This window comes from Ostrinia furnacalis, unplaced genomic scaffold (assembly GCF_004193835.3).
Source record: "Ostrinia furnacalis isolate ACB-3 unplaced genomic scaffold, ASM419383v2 OfSCF0710, whole genome shotgun sequence".
Classification (NCBI taxonomy): domain Eukaryota; kingdom Metazoa; phylum Arthropoda; class Insecta; order Lepidoptera; family Crambidae; genus Ostrinia; species Ostrinia furnacalis.
In genome coordinates, this window is record NW_021130949.1 from 1,449,268 (window position 1) to 1,477,030 (window position 27,763).

At 37.5% G+C, this 27,763-nt stretch overlaps 1 protein-coding gene across 4 annotated transcripts; it reads left to right on the forward strand.

Moving 5' to 3' along the window:
• Positions 1 to 1,537: 1,537 nt before the first annotated feature.
• tapas (tudor domain-containing protein 7 tapas) lies at positions 1,538 to 26,771 on the forward strand. Of its 4 annotated transcripts, none has more exons than XM_028300242.1 (23): positions 1,538 to 1,651; positions 1,806 to 1,912; positions 2,767 to 2,860; positions 3,231 to 3,448; positions 8,087 to 8,230; positions 9,163 to 9,327; positions 9,498 to 9,644; positions 10,756 to 10,938; positions 12,245 to 12,462; positions 13,048 to 13,162; positions 13,446 to 13,610; positions 13,807 to 13,898; positions 13,988 to 14,150; positions 14,591 to 14,827; positions 15,265 to 15,342; positions 16,315 to 16,377; positions 17,388 to 17,587; positions 18,634 to 18,781; positions 19,159 to 19,385; positions 23,604 to 23,805; positions 24,632 to 24,783; positions 24,877 to 25,037; positions 25,209 to 26,771. In XM_028300242.1, exons 3-23 carry the CDS (start codon positions 2,776 to 2,778, stop codon positions 25,445 to 25,447), a joined length of 3,402 nt encoding a protein of 1,133 aa, XP_028156043.1. In that variant the 5' UTR covers positions 1,538 to 1,651; positions 1,806 to 1,912; positions 2,767 to 2,775; the 3' UTR covers positions 25,448 to 26,771. The 4 variants fall into 4 exon arrangements, with proteins under 4 accessions (XP_028156043.1, XP_028156045.1, XP_028156046.1 ...); XM_028300243.1 differs by lacking the exon at positions 1,538 to 1,651 and adding an exon at positions 1,660 to 1,729; XM_028300244.1 differs by lacking the exon at positions 16,315 to 16,377.
• Positions 26,772 to 27,763: the final 992 nt, after the last annotated feature.

Consider the following 27,763-nt stretch of genomic DNA (forward strand, 5'->3'; position numbering starts at 1 on the left):
ATGGCGAAGTACACTATGCGGAATATTGTCCAAGTCGAAGCGCACCGAAGTATTGGTGACGCACGGGTGAGGCAAGGAGGAAGTAGTAGTCAAGATGGTGTTCACACTGTTAAAAAAGAGCATCTATTACCACAGAATACCTAATAGTAGCAAGTAGCAACAGAATCTGAATAACTACAACGCGACTAGACGACGAACGAAATTCACAAATTCGTATCGCGGTGTCGCTTTCACCACAGAGCCCCGATTACGGTAATTTTTAACGTCTACAATCCAGACACGCTTCTCGATTCTGCGATACGATTGGTCGTTCAACAGCGTACGTCAGCTGTTTTGACCAATCGTATCGCAGAATCAGAAGCGCGTCTGGATTGGAAACGTTAAAAGTTACCGTAATCGGGGCTCAGCTAGTTCAAACGAAAACAAAACGCAACTGCTTCTTTTTGTAAAAACTGAAAGAAAACTACTTTTTTATTTTACATTACATTATACATTACATTTAATTTTGCTGTTATTTAGTGAAAAAAATAGGTGGTCTGACTTTTATTGGAAAGTGATTAAATCCGTTGTTTCGTCTTTGTTTGCGCGTGAACTTTATAGTTCCAAAATACTGAACTGTCCTATCGATGACATTGACAGCGGGGCGCCACCGTCAATACCGAATCGCTGGTTCCGATTTTTGCCATGTTGGAAACCATAAAGTTGAACGATGGTAGCGCCCCCTTGTCATTGAGTTTGGCGGGACAGTTCAGCGTGGGTCATCTATACCGCCGTAGACAGAATGAATTTGCACCTCAGCGCCAATGTACCTATTGGTGACGTTATGATGACCCAAGCTGAGCCCCGATTACGGTAACTTTTAACGTCTACAATCCAGACGCGTTTCTGATTCTGCAATACGATTGGTCAAAACAGCTGACGTACGCTGTTGAACGACCAATCGTATCGCAGAATCGAGAAGCGTGTCTGGATTGGAGACGTTAATAATTACCGTAATCGGGGCTCAGAACTGTCCCACCAAACTCAATGACAGGGGGGCGCTACCATCGTTCAACTATATGGTTTCCAACATGGCAAAAATCGGAACCAGCGATCCGGTATTGACGGTGGCGCCCCACTGTCAATGTCATGCATAGGACAGTTCAGTATTTTGGAACTATTTAATAATTACCGCAATCGGGGCACAGACACAGAGCCCCGATTACGGTAACTTTTATTAACGTCTACAATCCAGACGCGTTTCTGATTCTGCGATACGATTGGTCAAAACAGCTGACGCACGCTGTTGAACGACCAATCGTATCGCAGAATCGAGAAGCGTGTCTGGATTGTAGACGGTAAAGTTACCGTAATCGGGGCTCTGGTCTGGGCCAATTTATCTGTGGCCAATTTCACGCATAGTGTACTTGCGCCAGTACACGGGCAGGGTGACTTTATCAAGGTCGCTAAGAAAGATTGATTGTACACTATCGCTTTGTAATCTGTGATTTACTTCAATTTACTTGTGTACATTTTCGCATTATTCGGACCAATTCGGAGTATTCGGACTGGTTTTGGTGTTGGTGCTTGCTGGTAATTTGACTTTCAGAGAAGGGGTAGCGAAATTTAGTTTCGGCATCGTAAAATATTAACTCTGTTGTAGTTTTGACTGGTAAGAATTTTCGAACTGTATTCTTAATAAAGCATTTTATTAATTATTACACACTTGGACTAATGAGAGAAAGTGATTGTATGTATGTAATAGTCGAGTAATTGTTCGTGTTGAAACGGATTTCTCTTGCTTACACGTCACAAATTATTTTCAGGGAATTGCTAATATATTAAGTCTTCAGATATTAACTGTTACCGAAATGTAACCCAGTGTCATCTTTTTTGTGAAGCGCAATAAACGAAATCCCCCGGCGAATCCACGGTAGGTACCGACATAACATACCTACTCTTTATGAGTATCAAAAATACCCTTTCCAAATGGTGAATTTTATTGTTATAAAACTATGTAGTAATCGTCACAAGGAAACACAAAAGTACACAGTTGTTTTTTACATTAATGCTTAACTTCAGAGCTAGATATCTTGATGATGATGAGATTCACACTAAAATTGTTATTTTGTTTCCTGTAATATAAACAACATACTACATCAAGGGAAAAATATTATAAATAGATTTTGAAACTGATAACTTTTTTACATCCCACTGTTTCCTAAGTGACTAATTATTTATTTTCTTCGCCTTGTGCACAAATTATGTCAGTGTTAAGCTGTTTATGAGATAAGCATAGAGCAGGATAGCGGAGTGGTATGGGGTAAACGAAGTCTGAATGCATTAATGTGGCCTTTTCATGTACATATATTTTTATTCAATTTTTATTTTCAGTTCAATTAACCTGAATCCATAAAAGTATCCAGTATCCATAAAATGTTTGATGCGATTTGTCTGTTGTTGTCTCTTTGCTAGGTTACTATTGTACATGTAATAATGAGATCATTACAGTTAATAAATAGGTATGCCCCAGCAATCTTTTTCAGTCTGAATTAGTTTTGCCATTATGTTGAAAGTTTCAAAACTTCAAGTGTTAGGGGTATTTTAGTGTCTCATAAAAAACTTTGAAATCTAAGAATACTTAATAGGAATTTACTTGCATTTGAAATTACTTAAATGATGACATTTATGCAAATATAGTAACTACATAATATGTATTATAATAATAAACAAACCATACGTTATAAAAAGTACCTAGCTAAATAAATATATATTTTTTATTTCTAGGTTTTAATAATGGCTGATAAAGAACAAGTCATTCAAGCACTTCGTGCTACCCTTATATCTGTTAAGGGTGCATTGACAGTAAAACAGTGCAATCGTGAGTACTCAATTTTCTTAATTAAAGAGGAATATTAATCTTCTTCTTCTTGTTGTGTCAACAATTAACCTACACAGCGTCGGCCTAAAACTCCGCCACAAGAATGGCATTGCCTTCATTAAATCTTCCTGCGTGCAGTTCTTGGGCACGCAGGGCACGACATCACGACTGAACTAATCAAAGAGACCAAAAAAGGTACAAACATTTTAGTAGTATATCCTTGAGTGCCCAGTATGAAAGAGGCCTATGCTGTTCAAATTTATTAATGTAATAGGATGAGGTTAATATCCTCACAGTTATTTAAATCGGGAACTGATAGCTAAGGATGTGATTTTAAGGTTTGGTTAAATATTTATATATTTTCTTTTAGGGGATTATAGGGAACTTCAAGGGGAATGGATCCCTTTCAAAAAGTTGGGTTATCCATCTTTAGAGAAATTATTCCTGGATGTTCCTGGATTCAAAGTAACTCAAATTAATGGAGAATGGTATGTGGATGCCATTGCAAGCCAAGAAACCCAACATATTGCTGCCATGGTCGCACGGCAAAAACCAAGCAAGAAAACTAATATAAAACTGACTAATCCAGTAAGTACTTTAACATCATAGGTGCCCAATGAGTGGTATTGCCCTCCAAGGGTGATGGCGCTTTTCGGGGAAACGGTAGTGGTTTCTAAGGCAGGATTCACATTGACCGGTGCGAGTCGGCGCACAGTGCAGTGTCCGTTCGGTCAAAAATGCGATGGCGCTATCCGCTGATATGCGCTCGGAGCCGACCGGCTTCCGACGCATGCTCGCGCATCGGTCCGGATTGAAATGTCAGTTAATCAGTTGTAAGCAATTACGATTCTAAGGCTTGGTTGCACCATCTTACTTTAACTTTGACAAACGTCAAAAATCTGTGAAACTCCATACAAAAAGCACTGGTTAACCCATAATTACTGTCAAAGTAAGATGGTGCAACCCACCCTAAGAACTGTTAATATGGCAGGATTCACATTGACCGGCGCGAGTCGGCGCGGGCATGTAGTGATCAAACTTTAAAGGCGTAATCCATGGACAATTTTATCGATGAAAATACTTCAAAAGACAATGCCGGAAATTGGCGTCTTTTTTTTTCGCGCGGCCATCGACCAAACCTTGTTTTTTGATTACAAAATAGTGTAATAAACCAAACTTAGTATGACATGTATACCTCTAAACCAGGCCTCCGTCACTCGCCTATGCCGGCCGAGATAATTACCTACAGCGCGCGACAACTTCAAGTTGCAAATCAGTCCGGGCCGCCACGCGCCTGTTTGCACACGCGTATCTATACACGCTCGGTCGATCATAGTCGCAATCAAGGTTTATTGTTCCAACAGCACTGTTATTCTTCTTTAAAGAAAAATTGTAATATTTAGGAATAATATAACTGTAGTGAAAAAATAATAAAAAAAAACTACACTTTTTAAATAATAAATTATTTTGAAATACTTATGACAAAAAACTATAGCAAAAAAATTATTTTAGCTAATAAAAACATTAACTTTACTTCACCGTGTCTATTTTCCGACACTACACCTTTTAAAACTGTTTGTTAATTTCGAATTATCGCAACACTGAAGTTTATTAATAGGTACTTTAGAGATGGTACGATTATACAAACTCCACTAGATTAAAGTTTTCAAATCGTAAATACAATAAATACTTCTTAAAATTAAGTTTTTATTTATTTTACTTTGCTCATACAACCCTGACGCTTGAGCGGTGACGTAGATCAATTCTAAACACAAAAAAAATGCGCTCTTGTGAGCGTAGTAGTAAGGTGCGATTTCGAATGCACCATGTGCGTTGGATATTTTGCATTATTATTATTACCGTTAAAATGTCGGCATCTGATCCTACACAAAGAAGTGCAATTTCTGTTGCTACTATTATGTATTCTGTGGTATAACCACCCTGTATAATCCGGCTGTATCTCCAGGTCACCTAGATACATTCCATAGCAGCTGTAATAGACATTTAAGTACATACATTTACCAATTTTGGTGATAAATAGGCATTTTGTATTAGTTTTTGTATAACGCCTGAACAAAAACAAAGGGTAATATTTTAGTGTTATACATAGATTTCGAATATAAAAAATATATAATTTAACTAATTAAGACATGACAAAAAAACTGAGGTATGTCTCGTTTCTGTCGGGTCTGGGTTTTTTTTGTATGGGGCGTGACCGTTCTTCTTTTAATTTAAAATGTCAATCTTATTATTTAGCTATACGAATACAACAAAAAAGTTAAGATTATTCCGTATTCTTCATTACAAGGGTACATTTTAACATAAAAACTGGAGATTTTTTAAAAAATACTCAAATCTTGAATAACTTGGAAATGAACAAGTTTCGGACATGGTGTCATATGACTTAAATGACTGCAAATAAGCTCTACTTTAACCCCTTTCAAGGAATGTATCGCTTTACCTGTCACCCTGTATAGTAACTACATAATATGTATTATAATAATAAACATAAACCATTCGTTATAAAAAGTACCTAGCTAAATAAATATATTTTCAACCGACTTCAAAAAAAAGGAGGAGGTTCTCAATTCGACCCGTATGTTTTTTTTTTTTTTTTTNTCTAGTATGAAAATAATTAAACTTGTAATGCTCGTAACTCAGTTCAGACTGAGTTTAGAGGTATACATGCCATAGTAAGTTTGGTTTAAAACACTATTTTGAAATCAAAAAACAAAGTTTGGTCGATGGCCGCGCGAAAAAAAAAAGACGCCACCTTCCATACAAAATCTGGCATTGCCATTTGGGGCTTGACCCGTTTCTCGCAACATTACAAGGATTTAAGTTTTTAATTTTTAGTTTTCACCTCTTCCTTCAAAAACAAATGAAAGCGTGGGTAACTTAACACTAATAAATATTTTTATCATGCGATAGCCAATAAAATTATCTATTAGTTGAAGTAGAAAACAGACACAAGTTTCATACATTAAAGATACCCCTTCCCAGCGATTCCATAGCGCGGCTAGTATGTAGTCGGAATAGGTTGTGTGATTCTTTCAGGCAGTGCATTTTCGCATGTTATCAGCGCTATGGAACTGCTGGGAAGGGGTATCTTTGTTCAACAAAACAATAAATTTTTGCTTATTAGTGTCAAGTTACCCACGCTTTCCCTTGTTTTTGAAGGAAGAGGTGAAAACTAAAAATTAAAAACCTAAAACCTTGTAATTTTGCGAAAAATGAGTCAAGCCCCAAATTTGAAGTATTTTCATCGATGAAATTGTCCATAGATTACGCCTTTAAAGGCTTGGGCAGACCAAACGCGGGGCAGTAGCAGCGCAGTTTGAATGCGGGCCCGCGCAAGTTGTAATACAAAAAAGAAACTCTTTGAAGTGTGTCACACTCAGATCATAGAAGGGAATAGATGTGAAACGGGGGCGTGGCGCGTGTCTCCGCGATATGCCCAGAAACGAACATCGGCCGCGTAGCTAGGTTAGTCGCGATTCAGTCGTACTAAGGAAATGTTCTCCAATATTTTGGATAATGCGTCGTTACGTGCAATAAAACAAGTGAAACGAAGAACTACAGGAACAATGGAGTCATTTACTACATGTAAGTATTGCAAATCCATTGGTATTTTGCTTATAAATAAAAAAAAACTGAGCCGAAAGTGTGCTGTGTGTGTGAAAGCTTCGTGAGCGCATTCAGAGGGCAGCTCAAGATATTCAGCAAAGTTTGACAACAAGAGTCACAAAAACAGAAGTGAGAAACAGACTACGAGCTTGTATTAGAAGACGGGGCTCACAGTTTGAGCAGGACTTAAAATAATGATAGATGATGACCTAACTAAATAAAATTAGGTGATACAATTACTATTAAAATACTAAGTTTTTCATTTATTGAGACCCAAGAATAGTTGTTAGTGTGACTTTTATTTATTAATTTTTTTATGAAAGTATCTTACTAGAAGTTTAAATTCAAATAAAAAAATAATTATGTAGTGTTTGTTAAACACCTGTACCTTTTTGAATAGCTAATGAATCAAGGAACTAAATTCTGTAATTTGTACACAACATTCCATACATTTTTTCTTGGTAATTCTTCGTTTAATTACCTAAAACGTATTTTTTTTGCAAAATAATACATGTTTTTTTAGCTTTTACTTGAGTAATGACGATTCTTTCTTGCAAAGAAGAACGGTCATCTGTGACCCAGGCCCGACAGAAACGAGACATACCTCAGTTTTTTTGTCATGTCTTAATTAGTTAAATTATATATTTTTTATATTCGAAATCTATGTATAACACCAAAATATTACCCTTTGTTTTTGTTTAGGCGTTATACAAAAACTAATACAAAATGCTTATTTATCACCAAAATTGGTAAATGTATGTATCTAAATGTCTATTACAGCTGCTATGGAATGTATCTAGGTGACCTGGAGATACAGCCGGATTATACAGGGTGGNGCAAAAAGCAAATCTAGTATGATCTTCCTATTTTTTAGAAATATCTCATTTCCTGTGGGTTTTTTGCTATTTGTATTTATTATCAATATTGTAGAATACTAAATTCTACAATATGTGTACAAAATTTGTAGAGAATTTAGTATTCTACAATATTGATAATAAATACAAATAGCAAAAAACCCATAGGAAATGAGATATTTCCACAAAAAGCGCAAAAAACCGATTTTTGTGACCTTTGACCTTAAAATTTAATAGTTGCTTACACCCAACCAATCCTACCATATGTAGGTTTTGAGACAACTTTTAGGGTGTCAATATACAAGTATTTACAGACTTACAGCTGGGTATCTCTAATTCCGAGATTCTTACCTAATTTAAGCTTAAATGACTGGACTAACTGCCGAACGACAAACGAGGCGGTGCGGGTGCGGGACAAGCGGCTCGAACGCGGGCGCGCGCTGTTGTATTACTATGGCGGCCATATTAGCATGACACACCGGACGCAGGGCGGTAGCAGCGCGTTGAAAGCGGTTTTCGAATATTTAAATTTTTGACAACCGCCCGCGTTGCAACTGCTTTGAAACTGCGCTGCTTTCAGTGTGCCTCAGCCGCGCTGCAACTAACCCGCACTGCTTCTGACCTGCGTTTGGTCTGTGGAAGCCTTGAAGTTTGATCACTACATGCCTGGACACTTGTATAATGACCATGTATGTAGGATTGTAGGCAGATACGTTTTCTAATATTCATGTTTTCTTATTTTCAGCATAGATTACCAAAAAAGCAAGGATCTTGGCGTAAACCATTTGCATCATCCAGTTATTCTTATAACTACAACAACCAATACTCAAACCAATATTATAGAGCCAAAAGTGCAGCACCTTTTAACAATAATAGTTATAATAATAAGGTAAGGGAACCCCAGAATAGTGTAGTGCCCACCCCAGGATGTTGGGCTACCGATTAGAAGATGATAGTTTGCTATCAACTATTACTCACTCATGTGTTTTTATTAGAAAAAGCACAAAAACCTATTCATATAAAATATTTCTTTTTTCACTTCCCAATATCACTTTAGTATGCTGTGATTTATCCCGATTTGATTTATAGATTTATCAAATTTAAATAAAAAGTGTAAAATCGAATATTTACAGCTAACGCAATATAATGTTACCAAGTCGATTGAGACTGAAGAACCGTCTTCTTTGGACTGTTATTGATTTTTCCTTTTAGAACAATCTAGATTACAATTTATAAAATAAAGACCTACATAAAAACGCAGATGGTCTCGAACATAGTAGCTTTTCACGTTTTGTATGAAACAAGGTTATTTTTGATTGTTTTTAACTCTACACGACGGATCAAACCAATTGCATTGACCTCGGTCACGAGCGAGTTTCTGTGCCTGCCTTCATCAGAGGGCTCGACGAAATCAATGAATTAAAAATATAATATTAATAATCTTTTTCTGCAGTGTGTTTTAGTCTTTAGACCTAAATCACATTATAGGATTTTATACAACCCAATATTCCGACAGATAAACTGTTAGAGTATGCGCACACCGTTGATTTTTAGTTGGCCGATAGTTGTGCCCGATTTTAATTTGTATGAAGAATCGGCCAAATCGAATCGGCGTAGTGTGCGCACTCCAATACATGCCCATACTGATCAACTGCCCGACTTAACTATCGGCCGACGAAAAATCAACGGTGTGCGCCTACTCTTAATCTAAATCAAGCGAATCCAATTTTATACTCTTCAATTGATTCAATATTTCAATGCCAGAACCCAGTCGTGAACAATTAATGTTAGTTATTCATTTAAATTATTTACTGTTTTTAGTATAATAACAAATACAGTTATAAAACCGAAACGAAAACTGCGCCTCAAGCGAAACCGGTAACTAGGACAGTGAGTGAACAGCAATCCGATAAAACTGCATTGAATTCCGCCAAAAGTTACAATACAGCTCCAGGAGTGCGGGAAGTAAATATTCTGTCTGATGAGGTTTGTGATCTTTTTTAATTGTATGTTGTAAAAAAATCATTGTTATAGCGCCAAAAATATCTAGAAATATTCTTTAAAATTGTTATTATGTAAAATATTACTATAATAAAATTGAAATGCAATTTATTAATAGGAAAGAATAATTATGGGTTTATTATTTTTCGAAACAGTTCAAACATTCCGTTCGCACTGAAAATGAAACAGACACCAAGTACAGCAAAATATCAGCCTCCCAAAGATTATCAAATTTGCGAGATCGCCTTAGCACAGTAGATCTAATCCCTCTGCAACTACCGGCTACTAAAAACGAGTGTCTGGTAAGTATACTTTGTATTAATTAATAACTTCTTAAATAGTTCATAAATGCAGTCGGAGGCATCAATGACTAATTCTTTTGTTGGTGATATGTAATTGATGCCTCCGACTGCATTTGTGAACACTAATGCTGGATTTCTATAATATTCTATCCTAGTCCAAGTCGGACGGATTTGGATTGTCAACTGTCAAATTTCATTATGTTTTTGGCCAAAATATCTGCGGTTTTCGATGTTTTTACATTTTCATATTGTTTACAAGACTATTTCAAAAATATTAAAGTGTAAATTCACCGAACATTTTGGATATTTAATCTAAAACTTAATTCAATTTGACAGTTATAATCCGGATTTGGACAAGGATTGAATATGGGAAACGGGCGTATGTTGTCTGGTTTTTATCTTTTTAGTTCATTTTTACGCAGTTGGGTTTTTTTTTTCAATAATAATTTTATTTAAATCTTTTTAGTTAAGTGTACTATACATTTTGTAAGCTTCTTAAAAAGCCCTTTATTTTGATACCCCACGTACGGCGTCTAAAATCCGCCAATTTGTTGTTTTTTTTTTCAATTTTAATATAGCCAGTGTCACTCTCATGAAATAAGATAAATCTAACGACACCTCTCACGCTAAAATCGGTCAAGTCGTTAAGGCTGTAGGCCGTGCCAAAGAAATATACATACCTACATACACTCGAAAAACATAAACCTCCTTGTGGCGCAATCGGGTAATAATAAAAAATTTAAAGGACGTTTTAATTGTATCGAAATAATTATTTCACTGATGTTCTTAATATTGAAATCCTTCCAACTTTTTTTTACGGCAAATAAAAAATACATATTATTATGACATCATGCCTATTGAACTTCTTGGATGACTGCGATAAGGAAACAAAACACAGGCTATGTATTAAAAATATTAATTGAAATAAAATGTATAATTTACTCATCACATCAATGTTGCACATCTTACTATATAATTTTGTTGCAAAATTGCCTGTATTACAATGAGATAAGACGTCATTGTGTTTATTGGACACCAGCCACAATACTAAGTATAGTATTGTGTTTTTTTATAAAAGTATGTTTTTTAATTACAACATTTTTTACTTCAGGAAATAAGTGGCCCGGTCACTAGCGTTACCCCCGCACATAACTTAGAGCCGCCTCCAGACTCTTCATCTTCTGTATTAAAATTAGAGTGGACATGTCGGAAACTTGGACTGCCACTTCCAGTCTACAAAGTACACAACATCAGGCCGAAGCGAGGACCTGTCAGCTACGATTGTACAGTTAAAGTGAGTTCTATGATTATGAAATGATTTTATTGTCAATATTATATTGACAATAAAATCATATTATATTATATTTAATAAGTCTGGAATATTATGGTGAGCTATTCCAAATGTTCCAAGTTATAATACGTTGCTTCAATTGCACATCGAGGTTCCTTTATAGTTATAATTATTATTGTTATGTTTTCTTTATTTTTACTCGGAAGTCCCTATGGTCTTCGGTTTTAACCATAACTCACGGGCACATGCCAAGAGAGTTGAGTTTTCAGAATTGATAGCGGAGTTGGAGTCGTCCTGCATGAACTTTCTGACGATACGACAGGTGTTGAGAATCGCAGCCTTTTGCATAGTCATATAAATATTTTCTTTAATGTCTAAATTGCTTAGGGCAGTTAGCAAGTGGTTTGGGATGACACTCGTGCTGGAGAGCACCAACGGTATAATGTATTATCATTATAATTATTATTACTGACGGGATTGCTACCATGTACCTACCTTAATTTTGTGTTTCCAATATTTCTGCACTGTTGCCGAACTTTATACACTCAACATCAAATAAATCGCACCTTCCGCGACGCGAACTTTAAAGATTTTCTTCTGACACAATCATGGTGCCCCAACAATATTGGTGTTATTTGAAAGCTCAATAAATATCCTTAAAGTAAAACACATTTAATCTATACTGAATAATGCGAAAGTACCTGTCTGTCTGTCTGTCCTGCTTTCATGCCTAAACCACTGAACCGATTTTGATTAAATTTCGCATAGAGATAGTTTGAGTCCCGGGAAAGGACATAGGATAGTTTTTATCGCGGTTTTTGAAACAGGGACGCGCGCAATAAAGTTTTTCTGTGACAGACAAAATTCCACGCGGGCAAAGTCGCAGGCGGAAAGCTAGTTTCTAAAAATGTATACCATAAATGTGACTTGAAAAAAGACCTTACTTTGGGCTCACCTCTGGGATCAACTAGACCAATTTTTATGGTTATGAAACCAAATAATGATCTCACGTGTCCTCTTTAACAGATGGATAGCGATTAATCCCAACTTAACAGTTTTATAACCATAAAAGTTGGCTCAAGCGTAACTACCTATTTTTTGAAGAAGTGACTGGATTCTTCTAGAGACACATTTTTTGGGGTAAAAACCTTTCCTTTAATGAAATGAAGTTTAAAACTAGGCTTTTAAATGGTGCCAATATTGGTGGGAAGTGGGGATGCATACGTTTGAAAATGCTTATCGCGGGAGGAGCGGGTAATTTGATGTCGAGTGTAGTTAAACCTGTAAAACATGAGTTTAACCGTTACAGGTTGGGACTTCATATTCCTCTTCATCGTATCCTGACTCCTCTCCTTCCGAGGAATTAGCTAAGGAAGTGGCAGCTGTTAAGATGTTAGCGGTTATCGAAAGTTCAGAAGCTGGCGGCATGCCCACGTCATCCAGTACCGACGCTATCGCGTGCCTCACCGAGCTCGTCTCCGAACACGAAGCGGGTCTTTGGGCGAGTACTGTGCCACATTTGTACAGGTGAGAACTTTAATTATGTTACGTAAGGAATTCGAAACACAATTTAAAAATTACAATTACATTGGAATCTATTCAGATTGGGTTTTCAATTGATAAAAATATGCTTTATAATTAATTTATGCGTATGCGCGTAATATGCCATACCTATGGGCAAATCAATTTTAATTTATTTGTTTTTTGATCACGTATTATTTATACAATACCTTTAGAAAAACTTGTTTAGCTTTCAAAATTCTCGTTGATTTTTAAAGATGTCTGATAATTAAATAATATAATAAGTTCATATTGTCGGCCGTTTGGTGTAGTGGTTCAGAACGGACTACTATGCCGAGAGGTCCCGGGTTCGATTCCCGGCCGGGCAGAAATTGAAATGATGAATTTTAATTTATGTGACGGGTCTGGGTGTGACTATGTATAATATTTATGTATTAAAAAAAAAAAAAAAAAGGATATAAGTAGTATATCCGTTAAGCTAGCACCCATAACACAAGCATTAAGTTGCTTACTTTGGGGCTAGCTGGGTAGCTGGCGCTGTGTGAAATTGTCCAAAGATTTATTTATTTATTTATTTTGTATTACTTTAAGGGAAAAGTATGGCGAGAATTTACCTAGTAACTGGCAAGAATTGGTTGAAAATTGTCCCCGAATTATCAAAGACCGAGTTGTAAATGGGTTGTTAGTTCTTCTTCCTAATAATGAGGTAAGACTATTCTATTTCATTAGAAAATTCAATTATGCAACCTTACCAACAGTGTGTAGATACTAAAACAAAAAGAATCTAATTGTTTTGTTCTAAATGTCAGTGTTACGTACGCTCGTAACACCGAAAACGCTTATTGAGCGAAAATAACAGCTCATAACGCATTGTGTCACTGTAAAAGATCCAAGTTGTGGCAATGAAGACAAGCCTTGACGCGTTCTAAGCACTAACTTAGCCGTGTATTTCCAACGAACTGTATAGTTATAAAAAATCTCACTTACAGGAAGTGGTTATACCACCACAAGTAGAATCCAATATCTCCGATGATACTATCGACAGTGATCTGCCACCTTTGCAATTCCCTGAAGAGGACTTTTGGAACGTATTTGTAACTGTAGCCAACTCCACCCTTGAAATCTGGCTTAGGATTATTGGACCTCAGTATAGTGTAAGTATATATTAAACATGTGATAAACGTCTAAAAATAATATACAGGGTGTTAGGTAAATGAGCCGACACTAGCCCATGTTAACATGGGCATATAAATGGTATGGTGAAGTCAGTAAATTTATATCTTCTATCTAAATCAATATAAAGCGTGGCACCTAAACTAACGCAAATTTAAACCGTTATTTATTTTTAAGGACGCCTTCGAAACACTTCTGGCAGATATGGCAATATATTACGAGCGTTCGGGTACTCCCGTGGACAAATCTATGTTGATTAAAAATGCTTGGTAAGTTTTTTACACTATATGGATAGTACTAAATACTTTTAAGCTCGTGATTGTGAAATAACTTTTTAAATTGTTACATCAATTTACAGGTACGCGGTGAATTTAGACGATGGCGGGTGGCAGCGCGCTAAGATCATGGATATAGACGAAGACAAGGCAACTGTTTTTCTAGGGGATCATGGCGACGACGATATAGTCAATATACATAAAATAAAAATACTCGAACCGCAGTTTAGAAGATTGCCTGCCCAAGTAAGTTTTCTGTTTGGTGAAAATATCTCGCACATTTTGATTTGAGCTTCTTCAGACTCAAAAGTCTTACCTACTAGGACTTAATTTTTTACTGAACCAGTTAAAAGATCAGGCTGTATCGTGCTTCATTACCGTAAATATGTCACTGCGGTTAACGTAATCATTTGCTATTTTGCATTTGCAACCTTGAAATTATGTGAATAATGTATCACAAACTATAAGTCCTCGTTTAATGAGACGCCAGAAGGTCTGTAAAGAATAAAAGTAGCTGCAGGCGATAACGTATTCTCATATCGGGTCGTCTGTAGCGGCGCGTGTTCAACAGGCGATAACGTATTCGAATCGAGTGACATCGAGAGAGGTCGTCAGTGACAACGTGGCGTCCTGCCATTCTCTACAAGGCCAGAGCGCGCGGTTGTTCAGTGATGACGTGTCGGCAGGCGATCCTGTGCCGGCTGGAGGGCGCGGAGGAGCTGGCCGCGAGCGCGGCGGGCGCGGCGCTGGTGCAGCGGCGGCTGCCGGGCGAGGTGCTGGTGGCGGCGCCGGGCCCGCGCGCCGACCCCGCCGACCCCTCCGTGGCGCTCGTGCTCTACGACACCTCCACGCAGCGCGACCTCAACCTCAACAAGGAGATCGTGCAGGACTTCTGCATCGCCGGCGCTTTTAACCTCACTCAAGTAAGACTCCGCCCGATTTTAGCATCCGAGAAATTGTATGAGCAGCGCAGTTGTGGCGCGGACGCGTGCGACGCGTCTCGACGTGCGCGCCGGTGGCGGGTACTCGCCGCGGATGCAGACTGGCGATTGTCAGGTGACTGGAGCGGGCACCCGCGCAAGTTGCCCTTAACCCGTTTTTTTCAGCCGTTCTTCTCCGATGCCGGATTAAATGATTTGACAAAAATCCAGAAAACAGAACTTTTACTTTATCTAATTCCGTATTATTGACGTGTAACTTTGGACCTAGAAAAGGTAAGTATCTTTTGGGATTCAGCCTTTTAAAATGACTAACAAGTGCTCTTATGTATATCCGCTCGCCAACATGAAATGTCTGTATTTAATATTAAACTTAACAAAAAGTTGCTCTAAAGAGCTCAATACGTGTCTTTATCTTTTAGGCTCTACCAGCACGAGACATCAAAGACAAAACAAGTGCTGAAAAGGAGGATCCGGAACCAAATCAGGCACCAGTAGTTGTTAGTTTTTATTTATAGTATTTTTTGTAATATTTGATTTAAATAGCATGGTATTTTGCTCAATATTTATAAATTCATTCAATTAATTGTATTGTGTGAATTGGAGACTTGAACCATTTGCCAGTCAGTGAATTCTTTGCAAAAAAAGCATCAATTATGTAATTGGTTGTGTCAACTGGCCAGTTGTTGCGTAAAACAAGCTACTGGCCACCAAGTAACAGTTATTTGTAAGAAACAATGTTCATTGCTCATTCGAATGAGCACAGTATTAATTACTAATTCGAATTAGGTGGTGCTTGTCTGCCCAAAACTACAGTTTAAAAGTTGGTGGCAACTGCATGTTTGATTTTTGATTGTGGTCAAGTCTTACGACTTGTGATTTTTAGGTCATGTTTTTATGTACCTATTATTTTAATGTTATTAATAAAGTAATGGTTTGGGGCGATAGATTTATATTATTAGTAACATTAACTACAGAAATTAACTGAATTCGATTCTGTACAATTTACGAAGAACAATGAGTTTGTCGACGTTATGCTTCATTCTTATAATTTTATGCGACCAAATATAGACTCATCATTACAACAAACAAACAAATTAATAGCAAACTAAAATGTCATATTGGATTCTTTAAAATTGGGTGTGTGTGTTCATTATTGAAGTGTTTGCATGGTCTGTACTATTTAAGTATGTAAGTATATTTGTCTTTCCAGTTTTTACTTCAAATCAGTACACTGACTTATTAATTCAACAACCAACTTAAATATGCAAAAATCGGCCAATCAGAAATGATAAAGTGAGTTATAATGTCAAGTTAATTAACTTACTGATTTGTCCTAAAACTGGTGTGTAGTTTATTTTGCATTTAGCAGCAAGTTTTTAGTAAACTTTGAGAAAGAGCCTTATTTACATCATCAAATATTTTCTTCCTTCTGTCTGTTCCTCTACGTGCTCCACGACATCTGGACGCAGCGCAACATCAACCAGGAAATCATACAAGAGTTCTGCATTGCCTGCACTTTAAATGTAACTCAAGTAAGGACATAATTCTTTACACGTCTCGTCTGTATTTGTTTTTGTTAATAAGAGCTATTTTAGCTCTGAATGTTTCAGATGACAATATACCTATGCCTTTTGGAGTTCGAATGTATATTGTACAATCACGGAATTATCTAGTATGTTAAGCGTGTAAGGGAAGAATTGGTTTGTTTTACTTATAAATACTAAGTTTTTCATCGCAGTAAGCAAGTTACATAAGATTGCGGTTGCATACTGTGGTTGGGCTACCACCTTTTAGTGGTTAAAAATATATTTACTACTTAATTTATTTTTATGTAAATACACAATTTAGAAACGGCACTGTAATTATGTAAGCATGACTCAATCCACTACTCTTTGTTGTCAATGAACTTATTTTTTTCTATAATGCCCAGATATAGCTGCTGTTCCTTCCTGTGTATCTTTTGAGCCTTATGACTCGTAAAGTCATATTGTAAGAATCTTGATCGGGTCTGTAGCTTACCATGAGTTTAATCGCTTTCGAGTAAAATATCTATGACAATTTGTAGTTCTTGGCAGTTACCGCTAGGGGCGTTGTACAATTTTACGTTTACGTTTAATGTTCGTTTGTTAGTTTTAGCCAAATGACGTCCACTGCTGGACAAAGGCCTCCCAAGGATTTCCATAACGACCGGTCCTGCGCTGCCCGCATCCAGTCTCTTCCCGCGACGTTTAATTTAAACTCATGGTAATAAGCACACATAATCCCAACTAATATTATAAATGCGAAAGTAACTCTGTCTGTCTGTCTGTCTTTCCCGCTTAAACCTCGCAACCGATTTTGATGAAATTTGGCATAGAGATAGTTTGAGTCCCGGGAAAGAACATAGGATAGTTTTTATCCCGGTTTTTGAAACAGGGACGCGCGCGATAAAGTTTTTCTGTGACAGACAAAATTCCACGCGGGCGAAGCCGCGGGCGGAAAGCTAGTTATGTATATAACAAAAGAAGCGCGTTGACGGTCTGCTTTTGTTTTGTGATCGTAGAAGCCATGCGAAGTGGAGGTGGGGTGCGTGAGCGAGGAGGGCCGCGTGTGGGTGTCGCGCGCGGGCGGCGCCGTGCTGGTGCGCGACGCGCTGGCGCTGCTGACGGCCGGGCCCTACCGCCGGCCGCTGCCCGCCGCGCCGCACGCGCCCTCGCCCAACGCGCAGACGCTCTACATCGTGCGCACGCTCGCCGGCGACTGGTGAGAGATTTGCGATTCTTAGAAGTACTTATCACAAACAAAGTGTGATTATTTACTATGGTGTTTATTTTAAAATAGCGTATTGTGTAAGTAAATCCATATCTATACTAAAGCCCGGTCTGTGAGCACGTAGAATTTTGTCCAATGATCCTTATCGCTCGCGCGTAATTATATTGCTGTCGCGACTGTGCGACGGGCACCCGCAGTGAGTATGCGAGCGCGACAGCAACATAATTACGCGCGAGCGATAAGGATGGGTAGCTTGGGGTCATTGGACAAAATTCTACGTGCTCACAGACCAGACTATAACATGATAAAGCTGAAGAGTTTGTTTGTTTGCAAAATTAAAATGTTGCAAAAACGCCAAACATTATTCAAACTATGTTCACGCGTACGAATCGCGTTCACAGCTAGTTACTAATACATATGTGGCGGCTATCCGCCACATTCCTAACTTGGACCACCGCCTTAGATATTGATTAGACGTGAGGGTAAAGTGGAAAATAATCCAATTTTCATTACGATCCTCATCAACTATTATAAAAAATACCTTTATATGGTATGGTATTCACCCCATTGTATTCTGTATGACGGTCCATAAAGATCTATTTAGCTTTAAGCGTTATCTACCTTATGTTACATTATGGTGATGCAAATAAATAACTATCTNTGTATGTTCACGCGTACGAATCGCGTTCACAGCTAGTTACTAATACATATGTGGCGGCTATCCGCCACATTCCTAACTTGGACCACCGCCTTAGAGGCTTAGATAATAATGATTAGACGTGAGGGTAAAGTGGAAAATAATCCAATTTTCATTATAATCCCCATCAACTATTATAAAACATACCTTTACATGGGTATTCAACCCATTGTATTCTGTATGACGGTCCACAATAATCTATTTAGCTTTAAGCCTTATTGTTCCATTATGGTGATGCAAATAAATAACTATCTATCTATCGACTTTATTTGTGACTTCAACAATAATAATTAATTGCCTTTTTACTCCTCATCTATATTCTTATTTCTTTGCTTGCCAGGGTACGATGTACGATCATCAGCGGCCTCGACGGTGAAGGCACTGTAAGAACTCAGCTGGTGGACAGTGGACTGATTTTGCGAGCACCGTTGTCGTCCCTGGTGCCACTACAAACATTCTCTCCGGCCCTCAACGCCTTTCCGTGGCAGGTAAGTTCCTGAATTTAGGTGCTTTTTAGAAGTAAACAAATGTGACCTTGTCGCAATATTTTTTCCCCTTATAGCCATTCTTAACAAAGTCTACTGTAAACTGTAAATCCTTGCACCAAAATTAATCTCAAAGGCTCTAGGTTGATTTTGTTTGCAAAAAGATCTGAAACGAATAATTTTAATGTATAAACTTGAAAGAGTTGAGGTGACTTGTGTGTCAGGTTACAAAACCAATGTAAAGAGTGAAAATTAAACCTTAGCCAAAACAATTTTTTGTACTACTAAAATTCTTACAAGTTACTTGTGAGATTAGCACTTTGTATCAGTCGCATCGCGTAGCGTGTTGTCGACTAGCGCTAACCGCAGTGCGTGCGCAGGCGATGCAGGTGCGGCTGGGGGCGGCGGAGCGCGCGGTGGGCGGCATGGTGGGGCGGCTGCGCGAGCTGCTGCTGGGCGCGCGCGTGCTGTGCCGCGCGCTGCCGGCGCCCGCGCCCGCGCCCGCGCCCTCGCCGCCGCACGTCGAGCTGTTCGTGCGCACCGGCCCGCAGAACATCCTGGCCTCCGTCAACAACGCCATCCTCATGGAGTTCGAGTATCTCCAGCTGTGAGTCGCCTGAATTATTACGCGTTGTGAAAGCTTGACTTACTCGACTTATGGTCCTATGTCCCCTAGATGGGGCAGAGGGCGTCCACAACGGTCCTCCATCTCGTTCGGTCATCATCATTGTGAAAGCTTGCCTTGGAAATATCATCTTAGTGCTTGTTCACGTTGACTCGCGGGCGCGGTGGCGGGCGCGGTCACGAAATATCAAACATATGTGCGCGCGATTCATTCGCGACGTCAGGTAAGTTCAACCAGTTTGAACTTGTCGCAAGAAACGATAGTATGTCACACTCGCGCGAACGCCTGGTGGTTAATGTGAACACGAGCTCGCAACGTTTCCCGCGCCCGCGCGTACCTACGTGAACAAGCACTTAGGCTTCTTATACACGAGCGGCTCAACCCGACGGCAGTGGCAACGGCAGCTGTCGCCAACTTTTGGCGGCTGTAGCTTGTCGCATCCTGTACAAAGAGACAGCTACAATTGCAGCTAACGCCACCTGTCGCCTGCAGCTAACGTCGATGAGTCGACAGCTGCCGCCAAAGGGTGGCTGCCGTTGCCACTGTCGTCGGCTATGAGCCGCTCGTGTTTAAGAACACTTACGATTTTACACCCCTGATATGTAGATAAAAGTGTGGTATGAAACCATAAAGTTAATAGACCTAGCGGAATAGAGTAATAAAGGACTATGCGAGCGAGATGTTGGTTAAAAAGAGATGCGTGATGCGCCATGACAGAACCAGAACCGAACCGTTTTTTTTTTTCAACTATTTGACAGTTCGTTAAAACTTATAGGCACGCTGAAAATTACAAATTTTACGTGAATGAAATTGTGGATGTTTATGAGAAATAGTGCTTCAGAAACTTGGTGGCTGGTTCAGTGATTGATTGTAAAAAACAGTGAAATAATCCTGACAACTGACACACAAATGACATCAGTGACTTCTGTTAGGATCTGACTAGACTTAAGATATATAAATTAAAGGCGGACTGTATTTCATAGGTATAATGATTATAAAATATATCGCTAGTTCGCGCCTACGTGGGAGGGCCGCGTCTGACACCGGTGACGGTCGAGAGGCTGAGTGGAGCGCGGAGCCGATGATGGCCGATCGATGTCGATGAAGTCCGAGGACCCGAGAAGCGCCAACACATCCTTAAATCGGTTTCGTTTCACAGCTCGTGGTTGTTGCTCTATTCCGAACGAATATTAACTTTATGTATGAAACATTGATTATATTCTTTCACAATGATCTGGTGTAAATTTGCTCTGTATTCAAGCATGCACAGTGGTTCCGCTGTAGGACATTCGCTATGATTGATTCCTTGAGGGATAATAACACACACATTTTAAATTGCACCCACAGTAAATAAACATTTGGTATTGATTTTTGCTACAGAAGATAACATGTTTTACGCGCTCAATCATTACCGTAATTAATGCAGTGTTTTTATTACATCGCTGTTTTCAAATAGCTTGTGACAGTTGTTTTGAAATGGGAGTTTTAAGTAAAAGGTAAGTATTTGGTTAAATTTATTATTTTGCATTTATTAATTTTTTATTTTGTAAATGTTATGCTTTTTCGACTAAGGGTGTAATAACAGATATATCATTGCCGCCAAAAAACAATAATTAATATATTCGCCAAAAAGGCACCATCAAATTAGAGGCGTGATGACTCGTTGCAGTGGCGCAACTGTGGCGCGCGTGCACCACTTCCGTGACTAACGCAAACTCTAGTGGCGCTGCAACTACGCTAAGCGCAAAAATGCCGCGCCACTAATTTGAAGGCTTCCTAATGCTCCATAATTCATCTCTCTTTTTGGGTACTTATTTGTGATTTTTTTTATTGTTAAATAAAACAAGCATCGCCATAAATTGAACAGGCATAACCAACACGTTCTTTTTTGTTTACAGCTTTTTTTAAAATTCAGATGGTTTGATGAAAGTAAATGTATGTATGTATCAATGTGGTAGATAGAAACGTTTAACTTATAAAAAAATAATATGTAAATAGATTTCTTGTAATATAATTAATATTTTAAGATAGAGAAAGAAATTATAACTTAAAATAGTTAACAATCAACAATCTGCCTCAATAAAACAATCGTTAAGTATTTTGGTCTACATTTAAAGTTGAAAAATAATTTCGGTCTGTTGATAATATCGATAAAAAAAATCAATATTTTTATTTACTCCAGTTTTTTATTTGTTTCAGGTAATTGCCCCTAGGAAAAGCTTTAATCGGCAATTTCTATTAATATAATATAAAAACAGGTGTAGTCTCTATAATGGACTTTAAACACTACAAGTGGCTTAGAATGGTAGAACCACGTATAGCAAAATTTGTATACGGTATAATTAAATTCAAAATGGTAATAAATATTTTCAAAAGTCCTTCCTAACGAATTTGAAAAATTTTGTGTAATCTGAGTCCTAGTGCTTTAAAACTTGCTCAATGTTTGGTTAGTATTTCATGGTTGGTTTTAGCTGATAACTATAGAATTCTTTCATCAACAACCACCAATTCTACATTTTATCTATTTTTATCATTTTATTTTATTGTTACTACTTATTTCAAAGTATTTACTTATAAAGATGAACGGATTTTGATAAAATTCAGGTTTCTGTACCTCATCGGTTGTCCGTTGGTTATTGATAATGTCCAACAAAAATATGTTGTCATCTTAATATTCAAAGCAAACTGTATCTTTTATCAATGTTTACCTTTTACAGGCTTTGTAGGCTATTCTAATAGAAATGAAGGGCTATAAAAGACTTAGTTGGTATTTAGCTTAGAATATCTTACTTATCATTCCAATTGTGAGTACATTATACTCATGTGTCTTGCCCTCATTAGCCTATCTAGGGTTCTTTTTCACCCTGATATGCCATGTCACGTGCGATGTGTACCGATAGCTAGTTTTTATTTAAAAAATTGTCTAACAATATAATAGACACCATGACAAATTATATTCTTATACAACGTGTTAATGTAAAAGCGCAAAACCTTTCCAGAAATGTGTAAAAAAGAGATAACAAGTGCGCGAGGCGAAAACAAAAAGAGTGAATATCTTCGTAAATAATCCGCGAAAATTAATTTTAATAATTTACATAATTATTTTATAATATAAATAAGTTAGGGTGTCTGAGGTTTTGCGCTTTTTCATTAACACATGGTATACGATGAACTGGATCAGTTCATTAATTGCGAGACTTCCACGTAATATTCATAAATATAATAAAATTATTATTATAGATGATAGTTTACATTACTTATAATAAATTTTATTATAAGTAATTGCAGTCGCATTATAGAATAAAATACCAAAACAAAAAAAAATAAAAAAAATAAAGCCTGACAAAACAGGAGCGCTAAAAAAAAAGTTTTTAATTTGTATAGTTATAGACTATATACTTTGTGTAGTTATAGACTATTAATTTATTGTTATTTATTTTACTCGAAATTATAATGAAATATAAGATTGAATTATATTCCTTATGTTTTTCATTTTTATTTCATCTAAGCTTGTGTTTTTCGTAATAAATTGTTTATATCCTGCATACATGTTTCATTTGCCACAGTGTAGTAATTCTTAACTTAATATTACCCTTTCAACAATTTTCCTATGCTCATTACGTTGATAAGTGCGTTTATCGTTTCGTGTATCGATGCTGAACTTTTCACTAGAACACTGTGTGGTGGTGGTGGTGGTGGTAACTTAACCCACAACTACAACTAACAAGGTCATAGAATAGAGTTGTTAAGTTGAAGAACTGGTAGTAAGATTAGTAGTAACAAGGGCAACATAGAAAAGAGAAAATTCCTTGATATTACCCCCTTACTAATAAAAAATTACACGTATATTGAACACTTATTTAAATTTCATTTCCATATTAAACGTCACTTTAACCTTACTATACCTACTCGACGCAGAATCGTGGCAGGCGGGGCCATAAGTAATTTTTGAAACAGAGATGCACACTCGCCATTATTTTATTAATTATTGCGTAATATGAACAACTCTGTGTGACGACGTCACCCATAACCAGTGTGAGTGCGAGAAAAAACGTGATATGCACTGTCTTAATATACACCGGCTGCCACGAGACTTTGCGCCGAGTATAAGTATGGACGCAGACACTGTTACCAGAGAATTCGTGTAACACACGTAGATATAGCAATATTTCAACCGTCTCATTTCCAATTCGGACGCAGCGGCAAATCGCAAGACGAGGAGAAGGACGCGACGAACCACGTGGAGGCGCTGCACAAGAAGAAAGAGCGCATCTTCCGCAGCCTGTCGGCCGCCGGCGCGCTGGACGCGCCCGCCAGCGCGCTGCCGCCGCCCGCGCTGCCCGCGCCCGGCAAGTGCTTCGACGTCTACATCGCCATGGCCGCCAACCCGTGGAACTTTGTGGTGAGTCCTGCAGCTGCAGCTGTTAGAAGAAGGAGCTATCTTCCGCAGCCTGTCGGCCATTAACCAATCATTCTAAGACACACTTTATTGTAGCACTGAAAACAAAGTTCAATTTTCTGTTTTAAGTAAATTGAATTCCTTAATTAGTGACGTCATCATAGGCTCCCTTTGCCACGAGAGAGAGAGAGTTGCGTTTTGACAACTCCTTTTGAGTATAAAATATGTCAATTAAGAGAAAAGAGCAAGACTCTTTATCTGATTGCGACTACGGCTACAGCAACACAGCTACAACGTTAAGGTGTAAATACATGATGCACTTACTTTTTAACATATTTTTAATTTACATGTCTCTTTATGTGGATTCTTTGAGTTCATTAGTATCCTTTAGGTCACAACGTATTCATACCATCTTGTTTGTCATTTTCTTTGCGACGAAGGGAAGTTTATCCCTGAATTTATTCCCTTTTATTGGTTTACTGTCGTTTAAGCTGCAGATACTAGCTACACACAGTGAAAATAACGAAAACTTAATTTAACTGTGTGTGTCTCCACTTATCTAAACATTAGGTTAAAAGCATCTATTAGTGGGTGAGTAAATTATATTTTTCTGGAAGATATAATATTATTTCCCCGATTTGGTGACAGAGCAAGGCATATTTGAGACGTGTATAAGTAGTCGAAAAAATTACATAAATACTTTTTCCAGCGATAAGCCTGCTTTAATTGTGTTGTTCCAATAACTTGTTTTTTTTCTATTACCTTGTTATTAAGACAATAACTAGAACTCGGAAGACGTTATGACTATGATATCATTTTGTCCTTACAGGTGCAGCCAAACAGTACTAGACACACTCTACAAACTATGATGTCATCCTTGCAAGCAGAATGTCCCAAGTTGTCGGAAGCAGATTCTCCCACTAACCCAGTTAGTGGAGAGTTATATACTGTTTATTATGACAAGGACGCTTCTTGGTATAGGTATGTGTCAAGATTTCTGCCTATTAAACCTACACACATAATGCTTCTATTTAAAAAAACCTGGTTTAATTTTTGAATTTATGTTCTTGACAGAGTCACTATTGCGGGGGCAGTTTCTACAGAAATGGTGTCTGTGTATTTCTGTGACTACGGAGACTTGGCACTCTTCCCCACCAAGTCGCTGCGCCCGGTTCCATCGGCAGCTCCCCTGGCGCGCTCGTTGCCGCCTCAAGCAATCAAAGCGCGTCTTTACGGTAATCCTCATAAATTACTGCCTGTTTATATTATACTATTATTAGAAATCTCTTTTTACTCACAGGAAAAAAAAGAAGCACAAAAGATCCCATATGGGTCGCTCGCTGACATCGCTGAGCACTATGCTTAGGCTCTACATGAGGTACTCAGAAAGGTTTTTTTTGTTACAGATGTGTGGCCACTTCATCAAGACTGGACTGTAGAAGATTGTATCCGATTTCAAGAACTGTGTGTAGAACAGCAATTCGTAGGTATTTGCAAAGAGGTTGGCAAAGATCCTTTGAATCCCAATGAGCCATTATTGACTTTAGATCTTATCGATACATCGACAGACGAAGACATATATCTCAATAAGCAATTGGTTGCTGAATGTAGAGCTCGTCTAGCATCATCTTCTACTTCTTCTTAGTATTTTAATAATTATTGTGTATAGTGTAGTGTATCCTGCTTTTTTATTGTTATCGCACTGTTTTTTATGAGATATGATTTAGTATTTTCTGGCAAAAGTAAAGCCACACTTTATAGTTTTGTATTAGTGGCATACAAAATTTAGCATGCTGTGAATTAATTTATGTCGACTTAAGTTGTGATACGTTTAGAAATATTGCCAGAAAAAACTAATGATTATATAAAATTTGTTATCTGTTATGTTTCATTATTATATAAAACAAAAGACTATTTGAGTTTCGTGACAAGGGATTCAATTTTATTAATAGTAAAACCTGCACTGAAATAGATATGTTTAGGGCTTCCTAAATAATGTCTATTCAAATATGAAATTCTGTCAACGTTATTTTACATTTACTCAAAGTTTGTAGTTCCCTTTGATGCGCGACTAATTATGACGTCTATGTATGAACCATTTCAACATTGATACGCATGACTTAAATTCGTTACGACATTCCGTTTATTAAATTCATCTGCTTGATAATTTAATAATTATATCTGAAACCTGCGGTCGGATTATTATAGTATAAGCACTATGATAATGAAGGTAGCACAAGACATTACATAAAAATCTAGATAGTTTCGAAAAATATTAATTGAAATGACGCTTGTGATTGTTGTACGAATTTCTATATTTAATAGTTTTCGTGTCGGCTTTAAAAACATCGCGCACAGATTAGTATCATTAAAGTGCTGACTAGTAACTATTATAACGTTTTTGTTTAAGAATTCTCACTCAAAATCTATGAAATATCTGTATTTGCACTCACCAGTTGGCGCCACTGGCTAGTAGGGCCTGTGGCGCACAGCTAAGCGGTATCTCTCAATCTACAGCAATGGATCACTGGTCTGTTTTCATTTAATATAAGTATCATTTTATTTGCAAGGTTATTTATAGGTTGCAGTGCTTTTAATCACATTATACAGGAACGAAATTCAGTTATAGGTTTCTTCAGGTATATTTCAACTTTATGTTATTAATAACAGAATAATGTTATTAATTATGTAGTTTAGTTCTGTGATTAATGACATAGGGACATAGTTATATAAGCAAAATAATATTTTGCAGATTATGCATAATGGTTGTATCAGATTTTAATTATCACGGTACGACAGTTATTTACTCCAGTTACTTATAATTCCCAGGTAATAAATATATTGCAAAATATATTCTTGACTGTGCATATATCTACATACATGATTGGCTTCTAGGTGTCGTTTTATAATTATTAATTGTCATACTCGTACATAGCACATGCAAACAAAATAAAAAAACATACATTTAATATTTTTGTTTTATTTATACTTGCTGTAGGTACCCCCGCGACTTCTCACGCGTGAAGTTTGAATAAAATTTCAAGTTTTTCTTTACTGCTCCGTGTCGCTATTGGCTGAAGGGTGAAGGCACGTGAAGGTGAAGTTATACAGGGTGGAAACGATAAGTGATCTCACTCAATTATTTCTAATCTACATAAAATATCGAAAAACTGGTTACTGATCCTGAAAGTGCTTTACGAGCTCTTTCAAACGGCATAAATAATAATTTACAGAATAAACTAGATCTATCCGAAAATTCAATGTTTACAGCTTGCAGCAATGAAGCACTTTCATGATCCGTAACTAGTATTTTTATTTATCTGGTATAGTTTAGAAATAATCGAGTGAGATCACTTATCGTTTCCACCCTGTATAGCCTACAGCCGTCCACGATAAATGGGCTATCCATCCAACACATTTTTTTTTCATTTCGGACCATAGTTCCTGAGATTAGCGCGTTCAAGCAAACTAAACTTTTCAGCTTTATAATATTACTAGCTTTCCGCCCGCGTGAAAAAAGGGTTGCTTTTAGGGTTTTCCCGGAAATTGAAGACTAAACTAAAATAAGCCAAGTGCGTGTCGTGCTTGGACGAATATTTATTCGTCCAAGGCGTCGTGGCACGCGCAGTTTGGGGTTCCGTAGTTGTCCGTCGTTAACACAATATATTTCAAAAGCAAGCAAGCAATAACTTCATCTAAAGTCACTATTAGAATTTTCTTCTTAGGAATTTTCACTAGTTAAGAAATTGTATAATACATGAGCTAAATGACTATTACACTTAAACTAACTGATGTATCTTAACCGCTATAGTTTTCCTTGAAAGTTCATGAAAAGTAGTATCATCACGAAGTTTTCCAGATTTTTAAAGCCAACAGTTTAGCTTTTAGAGGGGGGGGAGAGGAAAAAAATTTTTAGCAATACGGCAGTCCAGTGTAGTAAATATTTTTGTCTCTTACTTAT